This window comes from Crassostrea angulata, chromosome 7 (assembly GCF_025612915.1).
Source record: "Crassostrea angulata isolate pt1a10 chromosome 7, ASM2561291v2, whole genome shotgun sequence".
Taxonomy (NCBI): Eukaryota; Metazoa; Mollusca; class Bivalvia; order Ostreida; family Ostreidae; genus Magallana; species Magallana angulata.
Window position 1 is genome coordinate 38,914,062 of NC_069117.1, and position 18,484 is coordinate 38,932,545.

The window sequence follows — 18,484 nt, forward strand, 5'->3', positions numbered from 1 at the left end:
TTGCCCCATCTGACCCTATTGCAATAAGCTTTTCTTTCCAGTTCCAGTTGTCACTTAAAAACTGTCAAGGGACGTTTCAATTGCCTCAAACACACCAGCAGCATGGGCATGTTTAACATCTTGAATTTTCACAAACAAATTTTTAGGTATCCCATTCTCAACAAACCTGGCATAAACTATTTCATTTTCACAAATTGAAACACCTGTGGCTCCATCAAACATTATAGAAATAACTCGTGCATTTGACAAAGATCTAGCCGTTTCTTGCATAATATTTTTATGGATAAACTCCATAAATCTACCACATGCTTTGTTTGTTCGGTAACGTAATGGAATCTGGATTCCATTTTTCATTTGAAGTTGAATTAAATCGGGATAATGAGAAAATGGTAATTCTTTTTAGCTATAAAATATGCAGTGTCAAAACAAGAAACTAACTGAACCCTTTGTTCTTGGTTCAGTTTTCTTAGAGAAAGGTCTAAAGGCCCAACAACCCCCGGCATACGATCGTTAGCCCCCCCCCCCCCCCCCCCCCCCCCGACAATTGGCAGTCTCTTGTGTACTTTGCATCGTCAGTCTCAACCTCACCAGTGTATAAAAAGAAAACAGTGGACGATGTTTCTCTCATTTTTTCTACTCTAAACCTCTTCTATGCTCCTGTATGTGAGCTGCTTGAGTCATGCTGCTTTAAGGAATCAATTCGAAAATTACTTGTGCCTTCTACAAATCTCCCTTCTTTTCCGTATTTAATTTTTTGCACGCCATGCAAATCATAACGTTTCGCTTTCATCATATTTAACCCATGGAAATTCCTCAGTCCATTTGGCAGAAGACGATCGTGATCGCTTTTCTTTCTCATATTTTTGTTTAGTTTCCTCTCTGCCTTTTCTTTTTTTTTTATCTTCATCACCCTGTGATGACGATGAGAAACCGTATTTAAAAAGCGACATGTCAACATCGAAACTGGGTCACGTACACGTACATCCATACAGAACAGTTGTTGAATGTCGTGTTTAAGATTTTTAAATTTAATTAAATCATACTAATAATGATACAAATATTCATTGGCTGTACTTAAATTACGATAATTTGATGAATTTATGCCTGTTAGGAAACGTGCTATTACGAAATGTAATGAATACATGTATGTAAAAAACAAAAACAAAGAAAGAAAGAATAAAAATAAACTTCAAAAGCGTCCGTGTTTTAACAGTATAAAATTAGAAACTGACACTGAAAGTAAAAATAAGCTTGTCAATGTACACAAATGAAGTAGAAAAAAAGAAGAAGAAAAAAGAAGAAGAGAGATATATTTTAAATACGATTTCAATAACGATTAACTTGTACATTGCAGTATCCCAAGGCCGACTCGAAAAATATAATTCATGAGAGAAAAAAAAATCTAAAAAATATTTCAATAGGGTAATATACAAAAAATAGTGTTGAATTCAATTCTGTTCTTAAGTCCTAAATTGGTTTCCGTATGTCTTTGCAAAAACATCTTTATATAGCAATGCACATTACAGGTTAAACGATAGTCAGATAAAGTTCTTGCTCAAAGGTGAACATGTCACATATGCATGCATTGGTGCTATTTGTATTTCTCTGTCGGGTCTCTCTGACAGTGAGCACGTTTGTTACCACTGAAACACATGCTGGGGTCGTACGTGGTTACATGGTCTCCACACCACCAGATGGACAGCTAGAGATTTACCTGGGGATACCTTTTGCTGAACCCCCTGTTGGGGACTTGCGTTTTGCTCCACCTGTCGAGAAAAGGCATTGGAGACCCCAGGTTCTTAATGCCACCGAATTTGGTGCAGTGTGTCCACAGAATATCAAATACATACGGTAAGATCTCAAATGATGGGGGCCCTACAAAATTCTGTTGTAATTCACTGTTTGTATATGGTCATAGTAAAATATGCAATGTATTATGGTCCGATAAAAACAACACAGAAGTATACTGCTGAAAACGATAAAAATGCACAATGTGTGACTTATTAGTATACTGAAGTTTTACTTTTTTGCACAAACAATTATATATTAGATCGTTTGCACATGGCACTTAGGAAAACATAGTATACATGTATGGTTTTATCAAGTAAAAGTCCAATCAACACAATTTTGCAGAAAATTATCGTTTCAAAGGTTTCTCTTGTATTTATTATCTTTTTCTTCTAAATTTGAGCGCAACTTTGATCAAAATAATTTTTCAGGTTTAGATTTATGATTGTTGTTTAGGAAACGCATTTGTTATGTTTTAGCGTAAAATTAATCTCATGTAAATGCTTATTATATATTTTCATGATAGTAAAAAAAGTCAAATGTCATAGGGGTTCAGATAATTGAATTTCCTCACTTGTTTTTATTGTTCATATTTCTTCATATCAAATGAACATCTTCATATTGCTACTAAAGTCACTTACAGGCATTAAATAGTTCAAAGGGGATTAATTGGCCAGGTAATTTACTCAGATGTCATGGTCTGATTTATTATAATTCATTTATCATTCTACACATAATTGTCATGTACAAACTTTGATTCCCTAAGATCTAGAAAAAAATGTTAAAGGAGAATTGGATACATGTACAGTGTATTTACACCTGAAGATCATTCGAATCAAAATTTAAATCTTTACAATGCATCAAGTTAATGTACATGTAACACATATCATCCCGTAGTACTTATATGTTCTAAGTCTTTGGCTAAAAAAAATTCCTTCTATGAGTCCGTCGGTAAATGTGCTGGGCTGATTTGACCTGATTGTTTTAGATATGTTATCTGGAATCAAGGGCATTCACTTACCTCTTCACTTCCTTATATTAACCAGGCCACCAAACTGTTGCCGTTGCTTTGTCCCAACATTGCTTATGTGCCCTACCTGTGCAAACCTTACTCTTTTACTCAAAGTTTAGAAATAACAATCATCGAACCATGCTAAATTACGTTTTTAATACAACAAATATCATCTCGAAAAGGTTAATAATCAATGCCTCCCAGTACAACTTTTTAATAATTTCTTACAATATGACGTGATTCGTTTCCATTAGTTGAATTTTTCTACTTTTTGAATAGAATATGCACGGGGGACACATTTCTTAGTCTCCACTGAATTAATGTTTTCTTTAGTTTTATTTTTCTCTGCGAAATAATGCAAAGTCCTATTCCTGAACTCCCGCTGTTAATACCATACTTACGAAAGCCGAGAAGGATCATTCGAGATTCGAGATTCGAAATACGAGATTCGAAATACGAGATTCGAGATTCGAAATTCGAGATTCAATATCTAAATTAACCAATCAAATCATGGATCTGAAACCTGTATCCTAGCAACATCAAACTGTTCTAAATAAAGATCATTCGTACATGCTCTTTCCTACAAATACATGTCTTAATAGCTCTTATATAGTGGTTATAAAATGGTTAAATTAACATTGATGAATAAACCCCACACAGTATAAACAAATCTAAGTGGTTTTGTTTGCCCTGTATGTATTTCCCCCCGAACAATTTTAACCCGAAGTGTATTCGCCCCAACTGTGTAAAAATCGGCTCGCGAAGTAAGATCTGTTGAATCTAAATGTTTTAGCTATGAAACGAAACTCAATGAAATAATCGACATGTCAAAATATAGGTATTGATAAAGTTTTAAACCATAGAAGATATACTGATTTACAACTCAAAGACAAAAATACAGATAAGAATAGTGTATTGTAGGGTATGGCAATGCCATTGTCGATATGAGAGAGAGAGAGAGAAAGAGAGAGAGAGAGAGAGAGACAGACAGACAGACAGACAGACACAGAGAGAGTTTTGTAGTGTCAAATTCAGTTTTGATTTAGAATTTGAAATTGATTTGATTTGTTACAAGCATATATAGACAATAATTAAGCCTCTAAAACGAAAAAGAGAGGAGGTAGCTAGGGCAGGGCAGACCAACTAGCAAGCTTTAATTTTAACGGTGTTAGCGCACCTGTGATTTACATCGACTCTCTCTCTCTCTCTCTCTCTCTCTCTCTCTCTCTCTCTCTCTCTCTCTCTCTCTCTCTCTCTCTCTCTCTCTCTCTCTCTCATCACCTAGCATTTCCTTTTCCGTGAGGGGGTTTGGGGTATTTGTGATGTCTTACATTAGCTAGCGAAAATAATAAAAAAACATGAAATTTTCTTTAAATTGTGTGCGGATGTTGTACGCCAATAATCTGTTTTCAGTATATACATTTCAAGAGGGGGGGGGGGGGGGCTATTTAGTCCTAATTAATTTGTCAGTTATTCTGTCCCCACTTTGTTTTCTCTTCGTTTTCCAGGTTTTTTTTATTTGGCTCGGCAAATTAATATAAAACTTTCTGTTTACCTCCATAACGATGCACTGTAGATAAATTATGAGTAGTTTTACTTTTGATAAACAGGTACATATCCGTACTTGATATTTAATTTGACTCTTATAATCGGATTTAATATTCCAATATTTATAGGGAAGGAAAGAGTAGACGGGACTTTTTTGCGCATATCCTACTGTACCATTCATTCAACACAGGTATTAGCACTCATCGAGTTCGACTTGCTTTCCTTTTTTTCCATTTTGTTTTGAAATGTCAGCAGTATAGAGAAATCCGAGTAAAATATATTAAGAAATATTATTGGAAAAAACCATCTGTATTCAAATTTATACAATTATTAAGTGTTCAAAATTTTAAAGAACTGTGTAATTTGGGGAAGTATCTCCATCTAGCTTTCAATATTCATGATAATTAAGAAAAATTTCTCTGGTTTCTTCGTCTGTTAGTAAAATTTTATTTTATATATATTGTCAATGTACTTTACATGTTCATGTACCATACCATTATTTCAATATTGCTATTATTTATATGTAATTGTCCAATGGTGCGGTGTTTTTTCTTTGATGTTTCTCGACTGATATATCGCATACAATTTTGTTATTTGAATATCACATATGTGATATTTTTGCATACTAATTAGATACGCCCCCTCATGGCGATTGGCTAAAGAAAACACACAATACTGGCAACAAACTTTATTCAACAAATTGTAAACATGAAAAAAAAAAATGAAAATTTAAAATTGAAATGTTCTGTTTCTTTAACAGTTTGAAACAAAAACTGAACAGTTCTTTAAAATGTTACGTGATCAATATACACATTAGGCCTACTTGTTTCCTGCATCAAAAATATGGACATTACAGTTTGTAATGTTGATCATTGGGGTGCGCATTGGATCAACCATTAACTTTGGAAGTTTGCTATTATTGGCTTCGAATTCTGCCGCGCATTCGTTTTCTTCCGAGCCCAATTTCGGTGGATTTAGCGCCATGCTTACTGCACTAAGTTGTTCCTGGCTTGGTCGTTTGTAGTTCCGAACTGCCGTGCTTCTGTGTCCTGTTCTGGACATTACAAGCTGTTCCTCTATTCCTGACAAATAAAAATTTATGAATACAAAAGAAAATTAAAAAACTACGCCAGAGAGAGAGAGAGAGAGAGAGAGAGAGAGAGAGAGAGAGAGAGAGAGAGAGAGAGAGATAAATATTACCTGATTGAAATAGATTTGTAGCACATGTTCGTTTGCCCGAATGGTTGGAGAAATTCCCATGGAAGCCAGCCCCACTACACATATCCTTGATGATTTTCCCGAGTTTGTTTACTCCCATGACCTGCTTGGAATACTTCAGTCCCTCACCTGCTAATGGACGACGGTACATGCTTCCCGGTCCAACCATGTCAATGTAAGTTTGGTACACATGAAATAAATTCCGAGGTCCGTCGGGTCCACAGTCGTGTTTTACTTCCTTGGCAGTTAGGTTTCGCTGATTTAATCCCCCCGCAAAGTTCTTGGAAGTACGACCGTAAAATGTAATAAACATTTTGTCACTAATCTTGTCGAGCTTGAACTGCTCCGTCACTAATGAACGATGTTCATCAAGACCTCTGAGCCCAAATAATTTACAGTTGTAGAAGAATATTGTGTTGGTAAGTGCAACTGACGTTTTCATACCCAGATGTCCGCCTTCCCATAACGCGTTCTCCATTTCGGGGGAAATTGGATCCGCCTGTCGAATTGTCACACCTATTCCCTCCGTGGCGAGTTGTTTCATTCGGGCATCTAATGTTTTGCGGAAATTCCGAAAACGCATATCTTTACCGTCAAGAAAATTTAAGTCGATTTCATTATCTCGCATAAATCTTAAAATAGCAGCACACAACTGGTACAAGGTTTTAGGTGGATATGGACTACCATCAGCCCTGCGGCACTCGATCACAAAGCAGGACAAAATATGGTCTAAATCTTGTGAGCTGCACGATAGTAAATCAGGAAGTTGCATTTCTAAACCTGAATTAGCGTTTCTCGATTTTCGCCAGTCGTCAAAAACTTTAACTCCCCAAGATGTATTGCGTCGTGTATTGGTACTTTCCTGACTTTTGTGAAGCTCCTTTATTTCTGTAGAATTCACTGGTTTGCCGAAACGTTCCGGAGGGTCGGTTCTGACGTCATATTGTTCAGTTTTAATGTTATCCTGTTTTTCTAACTCCTTTAAAAATTCATCAACGTCGAAAGTAAAGTTTCCAAATTCAACATCTTTTTCGTCCAATTCATCAAAGTTTTCAAAAGATTCAAGCGCTTGGCTTAAAATCAAGTCATCGGAGTCGCCGAGTACGTCCATCTTCCTCCACCGAATTTCTGAAACTGCGCATTTAATTTGTACCAGAGAGCGGGAAAAAGTGAAAATATCACCGGATGGCGGGAAAATGTGCCAAAACCATTGGACAAATCAGTTACATGATTGACAGCTCGAGCATGTACGGAATATATCGCCTCACCTTTTGACACTCGGGGGCTCCGCCCCCTCGTGCCAAAAAGTGAGGCGATATATTCCGTACATGCTCTCGGGTCATCATGTAACTATAACTAACCTATGCCATAAGATGTATGTCTTGTGCAAATAAAGAATATATATCTACTGGATATAAAGCTATTAATTTTTTAAAATATTTTGAATTTATGGCCTGATTATATATAAATTAGAGCTGCGCTGGTGTATATATTTACCCAAATGGACCAAAATATAACCAAATGAATCTAAAAATTTTGACAAAATTAGTTTTAAACGTACGACTCCTTTTCAATTCTAATCGGGTATGTCCTATAGAAAAATCTTGAACTAAACACATTTTAGCAAATAAAACGACAATTGTTTCATTTTTTTATGGGGAGGGAGGTGGTGCCGGTAAAGGACATGTATTGCTTGTGGCAGTTGTGCTATACTCTCATTTGTTATAATAGGTTAAACTACATATTGATATAAAATGAAAGTTTCCAATTACACTGTACATAGCTTCTATCACGCATTTTGACCCGTACGATAGTTTACAACAATTTTCAAAGCATTTAATGTAATTCAACCGATCATTTTTGAAATTTAATTTTCTGGATCCCCGCCTGATACGTCCGCCTCCATGGACATTAGAATTACATGTACGTTGACCATATGTACACATTAACTTAATCGGCTATGTTATGGGACGATAACATTTTTTATCAATGTTTTTGCAGGATATGTAACGAATAACAGCCTATTTGTGGGTTTTTGCACTGATTATTTGAGATAATTTGCCGCCATCTTTTATGCATTCCACACACCCTACTCACAGTTTCTTTATTTGGTGTTCTGTGTGTATGGCGACAAATTGGTAAATTTGCACCACGCACCCCTTGTAGCTACATCCTGATTACATTTTATCTGGCTAAGTGTAATGTAGTAGTATATTAAATATACACATCTTTGTTTGCAGTGCTTATTTACATCTTGAGAGATTTACTTACAAAAAAAGTAAACATTTATATCACTTACATGTATATGTAATTATTGTCAATTTTGGTGCGGTGGGGGGGGGGGGGACTACAGAGAAACTTAACTTGGCTGTGAAACATATGCTTTTATGCTTTTAGGATCCCCTACAGAAAAAATTAGCTACGCTTATGAAGTTCTCTACCATAACCGCATTTTTACACAAAAGGGGTGAATAAACCCGGGTTTTAAACTATTACTGGTGGTGAAATACCTTAGGGTTCAAACGCATCAGGTTGAAATGCACCAGGGCAAACAAAATCACTTAGATCCGCGAAGCACACTGCATTATTACTAGCCTACTCAGATATTCTGTGTAAAAGTAAATACCAATAATAATTTAGTTAGGTAGGGAGAAGTGAACATAGCATTTATTTGTATATAAGAGCATGTACGTATGATTTTTATTTAGAACAGTTTGATGTCGCTAGGATACATATTTTCAGATCCTTGATTTGATTGGTTAATTTAGATATTGAATCTCGAATTTCGAATCTCGAATCTCGTATTTCGAATCTCGTATTTCGAATCTCGAATCTCGAATGATCCTTCTCGGCTTTCGTACATACTTGACAAAGTAGCGTTCAGTTTTTGCATTCGGAAATTGTAATCGCTCCATCTGAGAAGCAAGTGAACCGTCGACTGTTCGTTTTACAGTATTTTCTTTGGGTTTTTGTTTTTGGCTTTCATAGGTGACATGCAAAAGGGGAGGGAGAAGATCTACACTAAAATCTCAACAACACAAAACACTTGTCAAAAAATCACAATCTATTAAAGGAAGGGGATGTAGTAGCTTAGATGTTTAACTTTTATAGTTATTAATGTATTAACTTTTAATTTCAATACGATTTATGTATAGTAAAGGTTACAAAAATTTCAGATGGTTTTATGTTTCATTGACGATACAAAGCAATTGCATTCTAAGCTTTTTATTTATAAAATTAATTAGTATATATGTACATGTATCTCGCACTTTGTCTTTGAATTTCATTCGTATGATCCCTTATAGGAGCAGATGAAAAGCGTACAAGATAAATATCAAATAAATCTTTTAAGAAACGACTTTTACACAAATGGTGAACACATCTTGAATTATATCAAACAAGCTCCAAAACTTATGTCAACATAATTATTGAAACATTTTTTTAATAGTACACATTTTGGAAATGGATATACAAAAATAAATGAAGACTGTTTGTATCTTAATATCTACGCACCTAAGGTGAGTATGAATGAGTAAAAAATAATTTTTAAAAAATGGGGTAGGGGGATGTGCGTATATCTATAACTTCAATTTTACTATTAAAATCCTTATTCTCACATGCTCCAAAAAATGAGGGCCAACCCCATGATAATTAATTTTTTTTAAATGTAAATTTAAGATGTTTGCTGCGAGAAAAAGTGCCCCCGGGCGTCCCCACCCCCTTCCTAGACTACGTGCCTGAAAAGTTCTCAAAAGATACCATGTTTGTGGGGGTTGGATGGGTATAAATAAATAAAAAAGAAATCGTTTTTTTTCTTATTAGTGAAATTCTCCGGGTAAGTAGCGATTACGTGTGAATAAATATTGTTATATCGATTTCCATTGTACTCTTTTGTCAAATGTGATTGTACACGAATAAAATCGTCAAAAAGTGGCGGAAATGGCAACCTGGGATACACTATTATAATTTTTAAAAGAAGGTTTTAGCAAAAATATTGGGAAAATTGCTTCAAACGTTAAATTTACAACTTTTCGCATTATAAGCAAAAATCAACAAAATTAACTAACAAAGTACCTAAACTTTAAAAGAACATCAACCACCCAGCGGAATTACTCCCTGTTATGGTATGGATTCATGGAGGATATTATGAAGCGTCATCGGGATCGGCATACGACGGAAGAATATTGGCCTCACGGGGAGAAGTTATTGTAGTCACTGTGAATTACAGACTCGGAGCCCTTGGTATTTAGATTCAGTTACTTTTATTAAAAATTGATTATTTTTTAACGACTTTATGCAAAAATGGTTGGCAAAATGCCATTTCAAAAATGTGCAAAATCGTTTTCTATCAATACCTTCAAATAAAGATTATTCTCTCTTGTTAGAACCTACATGTTTTGCAGTTATTTGCATTACAATTCCTTGTTACATAATGCAGATGTACATGATTGACACAATGTATCACAGGGTTCCTATCAACGTTTGATTCAATGGCAACCGGAAATCAAGCACTTCTAGACCAAGTGCTTGCATTAAAGTGGGTCCAAAAAATATTCGTAGCTTTGGTGGAGATCCTGATAGGGTGACCATTTTCGGAGAAAGTGCAGGAGGGGCGGCTGTTTCACTGCATATGTTTTCTCCTTTATCTGAGGGTACCCCCCCCCCTCTCTCTCTCTCTCTCTCTCTCTCTCTCTCTCTCTCTCTCTCTCTCTCTCTCTCTCGTTTCATGATATTTGAAAAAGAAATCTACATGTTTCCGCAGTTGAAAAAAGTGCTGCATTTTATTTTCAACACTAGGATTATTTCATGGCCTGATCACCCAGAGCGGATGTGCATTAAGTCCTTTTGCTATATATAGACCGCCTTACTCGCAACTTAGCAACACCAGAAGCGTGGCTCTTTCACTGGGTTGTCCAGCCACCTCTTCCAGGGCAATGATTGAATGCTTAAGGACTAAATCAGCTCAAGAGATTGTTGAAGTGAAGCCAGTAGTACATGTATGATGGCTGAGTCGCCGACACTTTTGTTTTCTCTAATAATTCATAAGATGGCCCGATGGTCAACACACTACATTGAAATTTTAGATACGGTTTTATTGGCATAAACTATCATTGAGTAAAGAAAAAATCCAACTAATTTAAATAATTTTCTAAAACTTTAAACTGAGTTTTAATTTCTTATAACGGAGATAAAACAACGACTACCAGGCCTTGGGTACTCAAGGTGGCATGAGACACCTGTAGATTTTATGGATAAACGTTATAATCAGAAATACTTTCACCGTTTTAGAATTTCCAAGTTTTAAAATATTTGACCAAAATAAATGTTTTGAAATTGTTTTTGGATAGGTAAAGATTGCGAAAGGCTCATCAAGAGCTTCTCTCTGTGGGAACAATTTATGGAAGAAAAAGAATCATAAACTTATGCTTAATTCTATTGTTTATTTTGCTAGGATGCTCCTCAAAATAATGAAGGTGTCCCATACCACCTTAATACTGTTTACGAAAATTAAATTTTGTGAAAATAATCATATCAAACCTATTAAGTTTTATTTTTGTTTTTAATTTGGATTGAATCTAGTTTAATTCATTGTTTTAGAAAATCATTCGAAAAAAAACCTTCAGAATGGAATCTTCATGAATAGTGGTTTTCTTAGCTTCGAAGAAATTTCCTATTTTACAGTGTATCTTTGGAATTAATATGACATCTTTAATTTTGCATTTTCCTAGTACCCCAAACTATCTCTAGCGTTTGCTCCCAGAGTCGATGGTTACTTTTTACACGACGTCCCCGAAAATTTGCTCAAAAGAGGAGAGTTTCATAACAATATACGGGTTATGACCGGGTTTGTAGATGATGAAGCGTCCATCTTTATACCAAGTATCTTCGACAAATCTGGCGGATATGACGTCCATTTCTATGAAGCATTGTTAGACGAACTTAGCTCAGGGTTTCTCCACAGAGAAAAGGTGCAGTCTGCTTTGATTTGTCTTTATCCACCTGCGATAAACAATTCACGAAAGAACGTGGAGACATACATGCAGGTGCTTATCCTTTTAAAGGAATACAAAGTATAAATATTATAGCAAATATTTTTATGTAAATTTGTGTGCATGTCAGGAAACATTCATGGGTGTTTTTATTTTTATGTTGAATTTGACTGTTTAAGGAATATAAACTCGGATAAACATAATTCGCATGATTTCGTTACAGACGACAGTAAAATCATGACGTACATGTAACTTATTTTGACCAAAAACGTTTGCCCCAAATAAGCATAAGGACATTTTAGAAAAAGAGTGACCAACGTAACCAAATCCATAGGAATTCCGTTTGCTTAGTGTAATAACTTTTATTATAGAGTAAAAAATGAATAAGTTTTGGGTATTAGTTTGAATTTTAACTTGTGAGGAAGTTAATTTACATGTCAATGTTAATTTAATATAATATTTATACATAATTATGTCGTTTCTGACATACATGTATATTGTTTTTCAAATTATATCTGCTATATGTCAGAAATATTTAGAACAGAAAATAAGAGAAAATGGTCTTTATTTAGGTTAAGAAAAATAGAAGAAATATTTTTAGATGAATGCTTTTCTGGTATTTTTGTAAGACCTTTTGATACTTCCTGTTTAACAGCTGGCGTCTGACTATGAGTTTCGATTTCCCACTATACATATGTCAGCTGATCTTACCAGTAAGGGAGTTCTTACATGGATGTACCAGTTTGATTATCTCTCTGCGCATACACCGGAACCTGAGTGGAAAGGTATAAAATTCCAGAACTTTTTTAGTACTTTCTATTCGAGCTGAGTCTTGATATTTCTCCTTTAGTTTCTATAGGTTCCATACGGTCACAGTGCCAAAACGTTAGTTTTGATAGATATAACTTGTTTAAACTAGTTAAATTCAATTGCATATTATCAAATTGGTAATCGGCACGAACGCGCTCTCTCTCTCTCTCTCTCTCTCTCTCTCTCTCTCTCTCTCTCTCTCTCTCTCTCTCTCTCTCATATACCGGTATATCTTACATTTGTATGTCTTGCATGATATTACATTTATATCTAGCACCGTTGCCTCATATAACTTCCAAACCCATTGCTGAATGTTATCCCCCAAATCCAACCCTCCAATCAGAATAAGAGTGCTTTTCGTGTGAGGGATGCTAGATGAGAGTGTGATATATAAAATGTGCTGCAGGTGTGTACCATTCCAGTGAACTGTATTTTGTATTCGGGGCTCCTCTGTTCAATTCGATGCCGTGTCCAGGACTTCGGAACACCACTTGCCCTCAGATATGGGAGACAGATCAAACTTGGGACTCAGAGGATGAGAGAATCAGCGATATTCTGATCAATATTTGGGTTTCATTTGCTAAATTAAGGTACAGTGTTTACAAAACGGGTTCATGCATGTGATTATGTCCTTAAACATATTACATTTAGTACATGTATGATCATTTAATATTTTGGCTGCACTTGAAAAAAGGGAAAGGGGTCCATGCCTCAAAGTGACTGTAATATAAACAACCTTGCATAATATTCTGCTCTACATATTATATATGTTGCAGTTGGTTTTAACATGTGTTTACAGTTACAGTATTTTGATATTTGTTCTACTTGAATTATTGGTATGTACTAGAGATGATGTACATCAATGTTTATATGTTTTGATCAGGATATAATCATATTCTGATCAATAACATTTCAACACATTTGTGAGTTTGTTTGATGTGTAGGTAGGAGAATGAGGAGGCATAAACAACCTTTAAATTAATCTTATCTGACTGTAGTTTCACGTTCTTTTGTATTACTCATAGAGTTTTCATGAACATGTACAATAAAACTAGAACCATTTTTACAAGAGTTTGGACTTTGGGTAGCTGTGTCAAACAGCGATGTGACGTAGGCCTGTCTATTTCATTGTCAGCCACTCCGCCATGGCTCTCTGAAATCGACAAGATTTGTCTGGCTTGTTAGCTAGGACTACGCAATCGGTGCATATTATGCTTGAAACAGCGACATTTTAAACTTGTTTTGACAAGGGAATTAATTAAGATAGTCCATCCATAACTATCACATTTCATATGTAATAGATTGCAAGTTTGATTACTAAAATCTTAGTGTGATTTTAGGGGTTTATTTAATAATAAAGATTCATCTTTAAAACTTTAAAAATTTTGAAAATTAACAAATTTATCCCATCTTGAAGTTAACATTGAAGTCTATGGGAAAAAATGCATTTTTGAATATATCTTGGTAAAAAGTTACAAAAGCTTTCCTTTACTTTCACAATGCTAAAAAATTTATTATTTACCATACATATTTTTAATAATTATCATTTCAAGTAGGATATGTGTTCAAAAAGTTGTTCAATGCACGTTAACCTTTCAATATTTGATGCCGGTGTAACGAAGAATATTGACCCGGTTTGAAAATTGACCCGGGGGTCATTTTTCAACGTTGAATATTGACCCGGGGGGGGGGGGGGGGTCATTTTTCAACGTTGAAAATTGAGACCAAAATCGTGAAATTTATACCCGGGGTTATTTTTCAACGGTATGAGAAAGATTTTTCTAAACTCTGATGACGTCGACCCGTTGAAAATTGATCCTGTTAAGAATTGACCCAAACCTCAGAGTTTTGATCTGAACTGGAACTTACCCTACACGGTTTAAATGTACAATCATGCACATATTTGAAACTTTTAGTTTTAAAATGTACATACTGTCCGATACATATGCGGACGTGGCTAATTTCTTTTATGCTGATATGTCCAATTAATCATTTAGTTTTTAGATTGAAAATATGATATCCATTTATTATTACAATACTATGTAAATAAAGCTAAGAAGATGACCGTTTGCTTCGGAATGGAGCAGGCGAGTAGGGCTAGAATACTTTTTGACATAGATGACATGGTTTTCATTCCCTCATAGTTTAAACTTGTCACAATATCTGATAAATATATCTAACAAACATATTGCCCGTTATCGTCACTTTTAAGACAGTTCAACAGAGCTCTTTTCGACAGGCACCTGACGTTGTATATTTTTCAAATAATTGAAAATATATAACCTCTACACTGCTTTATTGGGTAAAGGGTAAATATATATTTATATCAAGACAAAAGGGTATAATGTCAGATACCTATGCTTAATTTGAAGAAGTCAGAATATTTCACTGACAAAATAATAAATGAATGGTTGTCATATTTTTATCCTTTTTCTTATATACTGGGTTTTTTTTATACGTATATATACAGCATATACATATTTACACATGTTTTTAATTTTTTACGACTTCAAAATAATTTTTCATAAACTTGTCTGATTAACTTTATTGAAGCACCATCCAATTTTCTGCATATACAGTCATAGTTCTTCTTAAAAATGCAATTTATTTCTATTATTTTGAGTTTTCAATTCTGTTATTTACCTGTAAATTAGAAACACCGGCAACTGACGTAATATATTTTCTCAAAATTAAAAATATATACCCTCTACAGCAAAAATGTTATCAATTTAAAAAAAAAGTAGGTTTGCATCTAAATATACAGTCGGAGGATGGTTGATCTAATTATATTAATGGTATATACATGTACATGAAAAGGTATGCGGAAAGTATACAACTGATAGATATGTTGTTTGGAGCAGCTGTATCAGGGGAAAATCCGAATTGCTTAAACATGTACAAATTGAAACAACCAGGACAGTGACAGGGATCAGAGTTAATTCTTCTAAAATAATTTTATATAGTGAGCTTAATTTGGAAACCTTGCAATCTCGAAGGGATAACCATAAACTAATTATATTCTACAAGAATATAAATGGTTTAGCACCACAAGATATGTTAGATTGAATTCAATCATATTTTCTTACTGAACATGCATATAATCATAGATCAAATTAGCTTGTTTACTATCTACCACTATATACTTATTACAATAGTTTTGCTCCGTCTACATGTAAATTATGGAATAATCTTCATGCAGAAAAGAAAATTTCATCAACTTTATCTTTCTTTGAAGTCAAAACTTAAAAAAACAAAATATACCTAGAGCTTACAAACCTTTCAGTTAAGACAATAGAAAATATTAATTTACGTCAATTACGGAATAAAGGTAGTAAAGCTTACTTATTTAAGGATTTTTTTATCTGATGTGAGTCGATGTTTATAATGTGGGTCTGAATCTGAAGGAAATGTGATTTTTCCCTTGAACAAAGAGACGAACTTTTAAATATTGACATTAGTGTACCATTTTATATGAACTATATACTTTATGGTAGTTCTGATTTTTCATATAGATAAAATTGTAAAATTGTTTCCCATGTTTATACTTATATTAGATCTCCAAAGCGTTTTTGATTCTCTTAAGGTACACTGTTAAACCTATTTAAGTATTATACCTGTATATTTACTTAATATACAGTTCCCTTTTATTTACTGTTCTTTGCAAATGGGCTGGATCATGAAAATCTCATTCTTATGTTTGTATCTCTGCAGGTATAAATGAAGGTGATATGTTTGTTAATATAGGTGTGAGTGAACATGTCTACCAACAATATGTCATACAATCATATATGATAAATATTCAGATAATTATTTAATATTCAAGTACATCATGTCTTATATACACATAATATACACATTTAACACGTTTAAATTGAATCAATAATGTAGGTGGCTGTGATAGGAGGGTCAATCATCTACTCCAACGCTGCTGCATGATCTTCTACTACTTATTTCTATTCAAAAAAATGCAATTTTAATTACCAATTTATTGACGAAAACAATTACTGTTAGTAAATTTATGATAAAGTTTTGTGATCAAAGCAATTTAGAAACTTAAGAGCAAAATTCTATTGTCATCCTGTACAAAAATTAGGTTGCTAACTTGCTACAGATTCCATGAAGCAGAATTGTTAATGCCTAGAAAAATTAGCGGTTTGATGATATTTAGTTATATCAGAAGTTATTCTCAAATAAAACACCAAAAATCGGCTTCAAGATATAGTTACTACAGCATTGTTCATGAAAGAGTACAATCATTTTAGCATATCATCAATTTGTAAAACTGTTATTGTCTGGATGGGTGTGAATACAAAATTCAGATAGTCACAGTTTTAACAATCTGAGTGGGTGCAAACACAAAAATCTCAATATGACATATACTGTAATTTTTTTTATTTACACCCACTCAGAAAATTTACAATGAACAATATCAAAGTTTCAATTTACTGGGTGAACGTAAAACCAAAATTAAATAATATGACGTATTGTAATTTTTTTTAAAATATTTATATTTGTACACTTCTCCAGCAAATTTTAAAAAAGAGTTTTACTGAATTGAATATTTTAACGTGTAACAATGTATACTAATATTATTAAAAAAACATATATCTCTTTAAAAATATATAGATATCACACAAAACAGCAGTTATACGCGATAAGTTTATTATGAATATAATAGTTATTACATGTACATATTTAAAGGTATACTATGTAAATTCAAAAAATAATTATTTAAGTCTCATTTTAATAACCCCCCCCCCCCCCCCCCGTTGAAACATGTGAACATGTAAATCTAAAGAATAAATATATAAAAACTGATAATTTTTAATTAAATAAACTCAAGTTATAATATTGATTCGTTAATTTGTGTTTCTTTGCTGTTGAATTTTGAACCGGTTTCATGATCAAACTTCCACGATGCGGGTCAATTTTCAACGGTTTAGGGTCTTTATTCAACACCTTTGGTCTCAATATTCAACGTGGAAAAATGACCCCCGGGTCAATTTTCAACCCGGGTCAAAATTCTTCGTTACACCGGTTACAAGCAAATTCCTCTGAAGTATAAGTTTATCCGACATAACTTAGAATTTATGTAAAGCAAAAAGGTAACAGGAAATCTACAAATTTTGTCATTCAGTTATTTTTCTCTTTTAAGAGCTACCCATCAGACTTCTCTAATTCTACCCAGCGGCGATGTATGGAATCCATTTGATGAAAGAAAAGAGTTCCTAGTCATCAACTCCACGCTTGAAATTAAAAACCACCCCAGGCAGCGGATGCTAGCTCTTTGGGATAAATTTGATTACCTAAATTTTTATGCAGAGCCAGATCCACAGAGCCATTGCGTTAATTAATGTATCCTGGAGTCCATCGTAGAATTGTCATGTCGACCAAGTGAAAGATAACGTTAGAAAAATTGGGAAAGAATATACGAATATTAAAATTACGATATTATGTGAATTGTATAATGTGTTTAATTTAATGCTCCTTAAGGCTCTTTATTCTAATTAAGACCTTTTTTCGAAGATACCCAACCGTTAAATAATAACCGATACACGTTTAAAACTATAATCTGTCCCAGATTACTGTTTTCCTTGCAATTTATATACTTACACATGTCAAAGTAGTAATAAAATCTGAAAAAAGAGAAAGAAACCAAACACTTTTTCATTGACAATTCATCTTTTTTATATTATATTAAGAAATTAACAGTCATGAACAAAAACAAATTTCTTTCGTAGATTTATGATGAATAATGTTTACCTCTTTTTCCTATTCGGAAATACTCGGGACACAATTTTTCAACGTTATCATTCGAGTACTTTTGATTTCTGTTGTAATGCACAATCCCCGTAGACTCCCCCAAACAAAATTCTGCGCAATTACCGTGGCTTTTTTTTTATCAGTCTGTTAACCACAGACTTATTCAAATAGTTAATCATCAGCATGGGCTCTAAACTATTAAGGTGCATCTCGGTTTGCGACATATGCTTTTCGTAAAAGCGTTTTAGTTTTTCTTCGCTCAGCAAAATTGATGTGAAACTAGAGGGGAAAATCGAGCGACATCAAAATCCAAGGTCACTGTTAAAAATTAAGGTCCCCCGAGCTCACTGATTGG

The 18,484-nt window shown here is 34.0% G+C and overlaps 2 protein-coding genes across 2 annotated transcripts; one reads left to right on the plus strand and one right to left on the minus strand.

Annotated features, from left to right (window-relative positions):
- The first annotated feature begins 1,494 nt into the window (after positions 1–1,494).
- On the plus strand, positions 1,495–17,997 carry LOC128191782 (cholinesterase 1-like). Its single transcript, XM_052864080.1, is given in 10 exon segments — positions 1,495–1,851; positions 9,015–9,084; positions 9,655–9,808; positions 10,034–10,108; positions 10,111–10,218; positions 10,364–10,563; positions 11,296–11,610; positions 12,212–12,341; positions 12,773–12,956; positions 17,522–17,997. Coding segments are annotated over 10 exon segments (1,719 nt in total). The 5' UTR covers positions 1,495–1,567; the 3' UTR covers positions 17,721–17,997.
- On the minus strand, positions 4,887–6,851 carry LOC128191783 (zinc finger MYM-type protein 3-like). The gene is made up of 2 exons (XM_052864081.1): positions 5,549–6,851; positions 4,887–5,430 (listed from the first exon to the last, which is right to left on the minus strand). The coding sequence occupies exons 1-2, from the start codon at positions 6,675–6,677 to the stop codon at positions 5,168–5,170; spliced, it is 1,392 nt and encodes a 463-aa protein (XP_052720041.1). The 5' UTR covers positions 6,678–6,851; the 3' UTR covers positions 4,887–5,167.
- Positions 17,998–18,484: the final 487 nt, after the last annotated feature.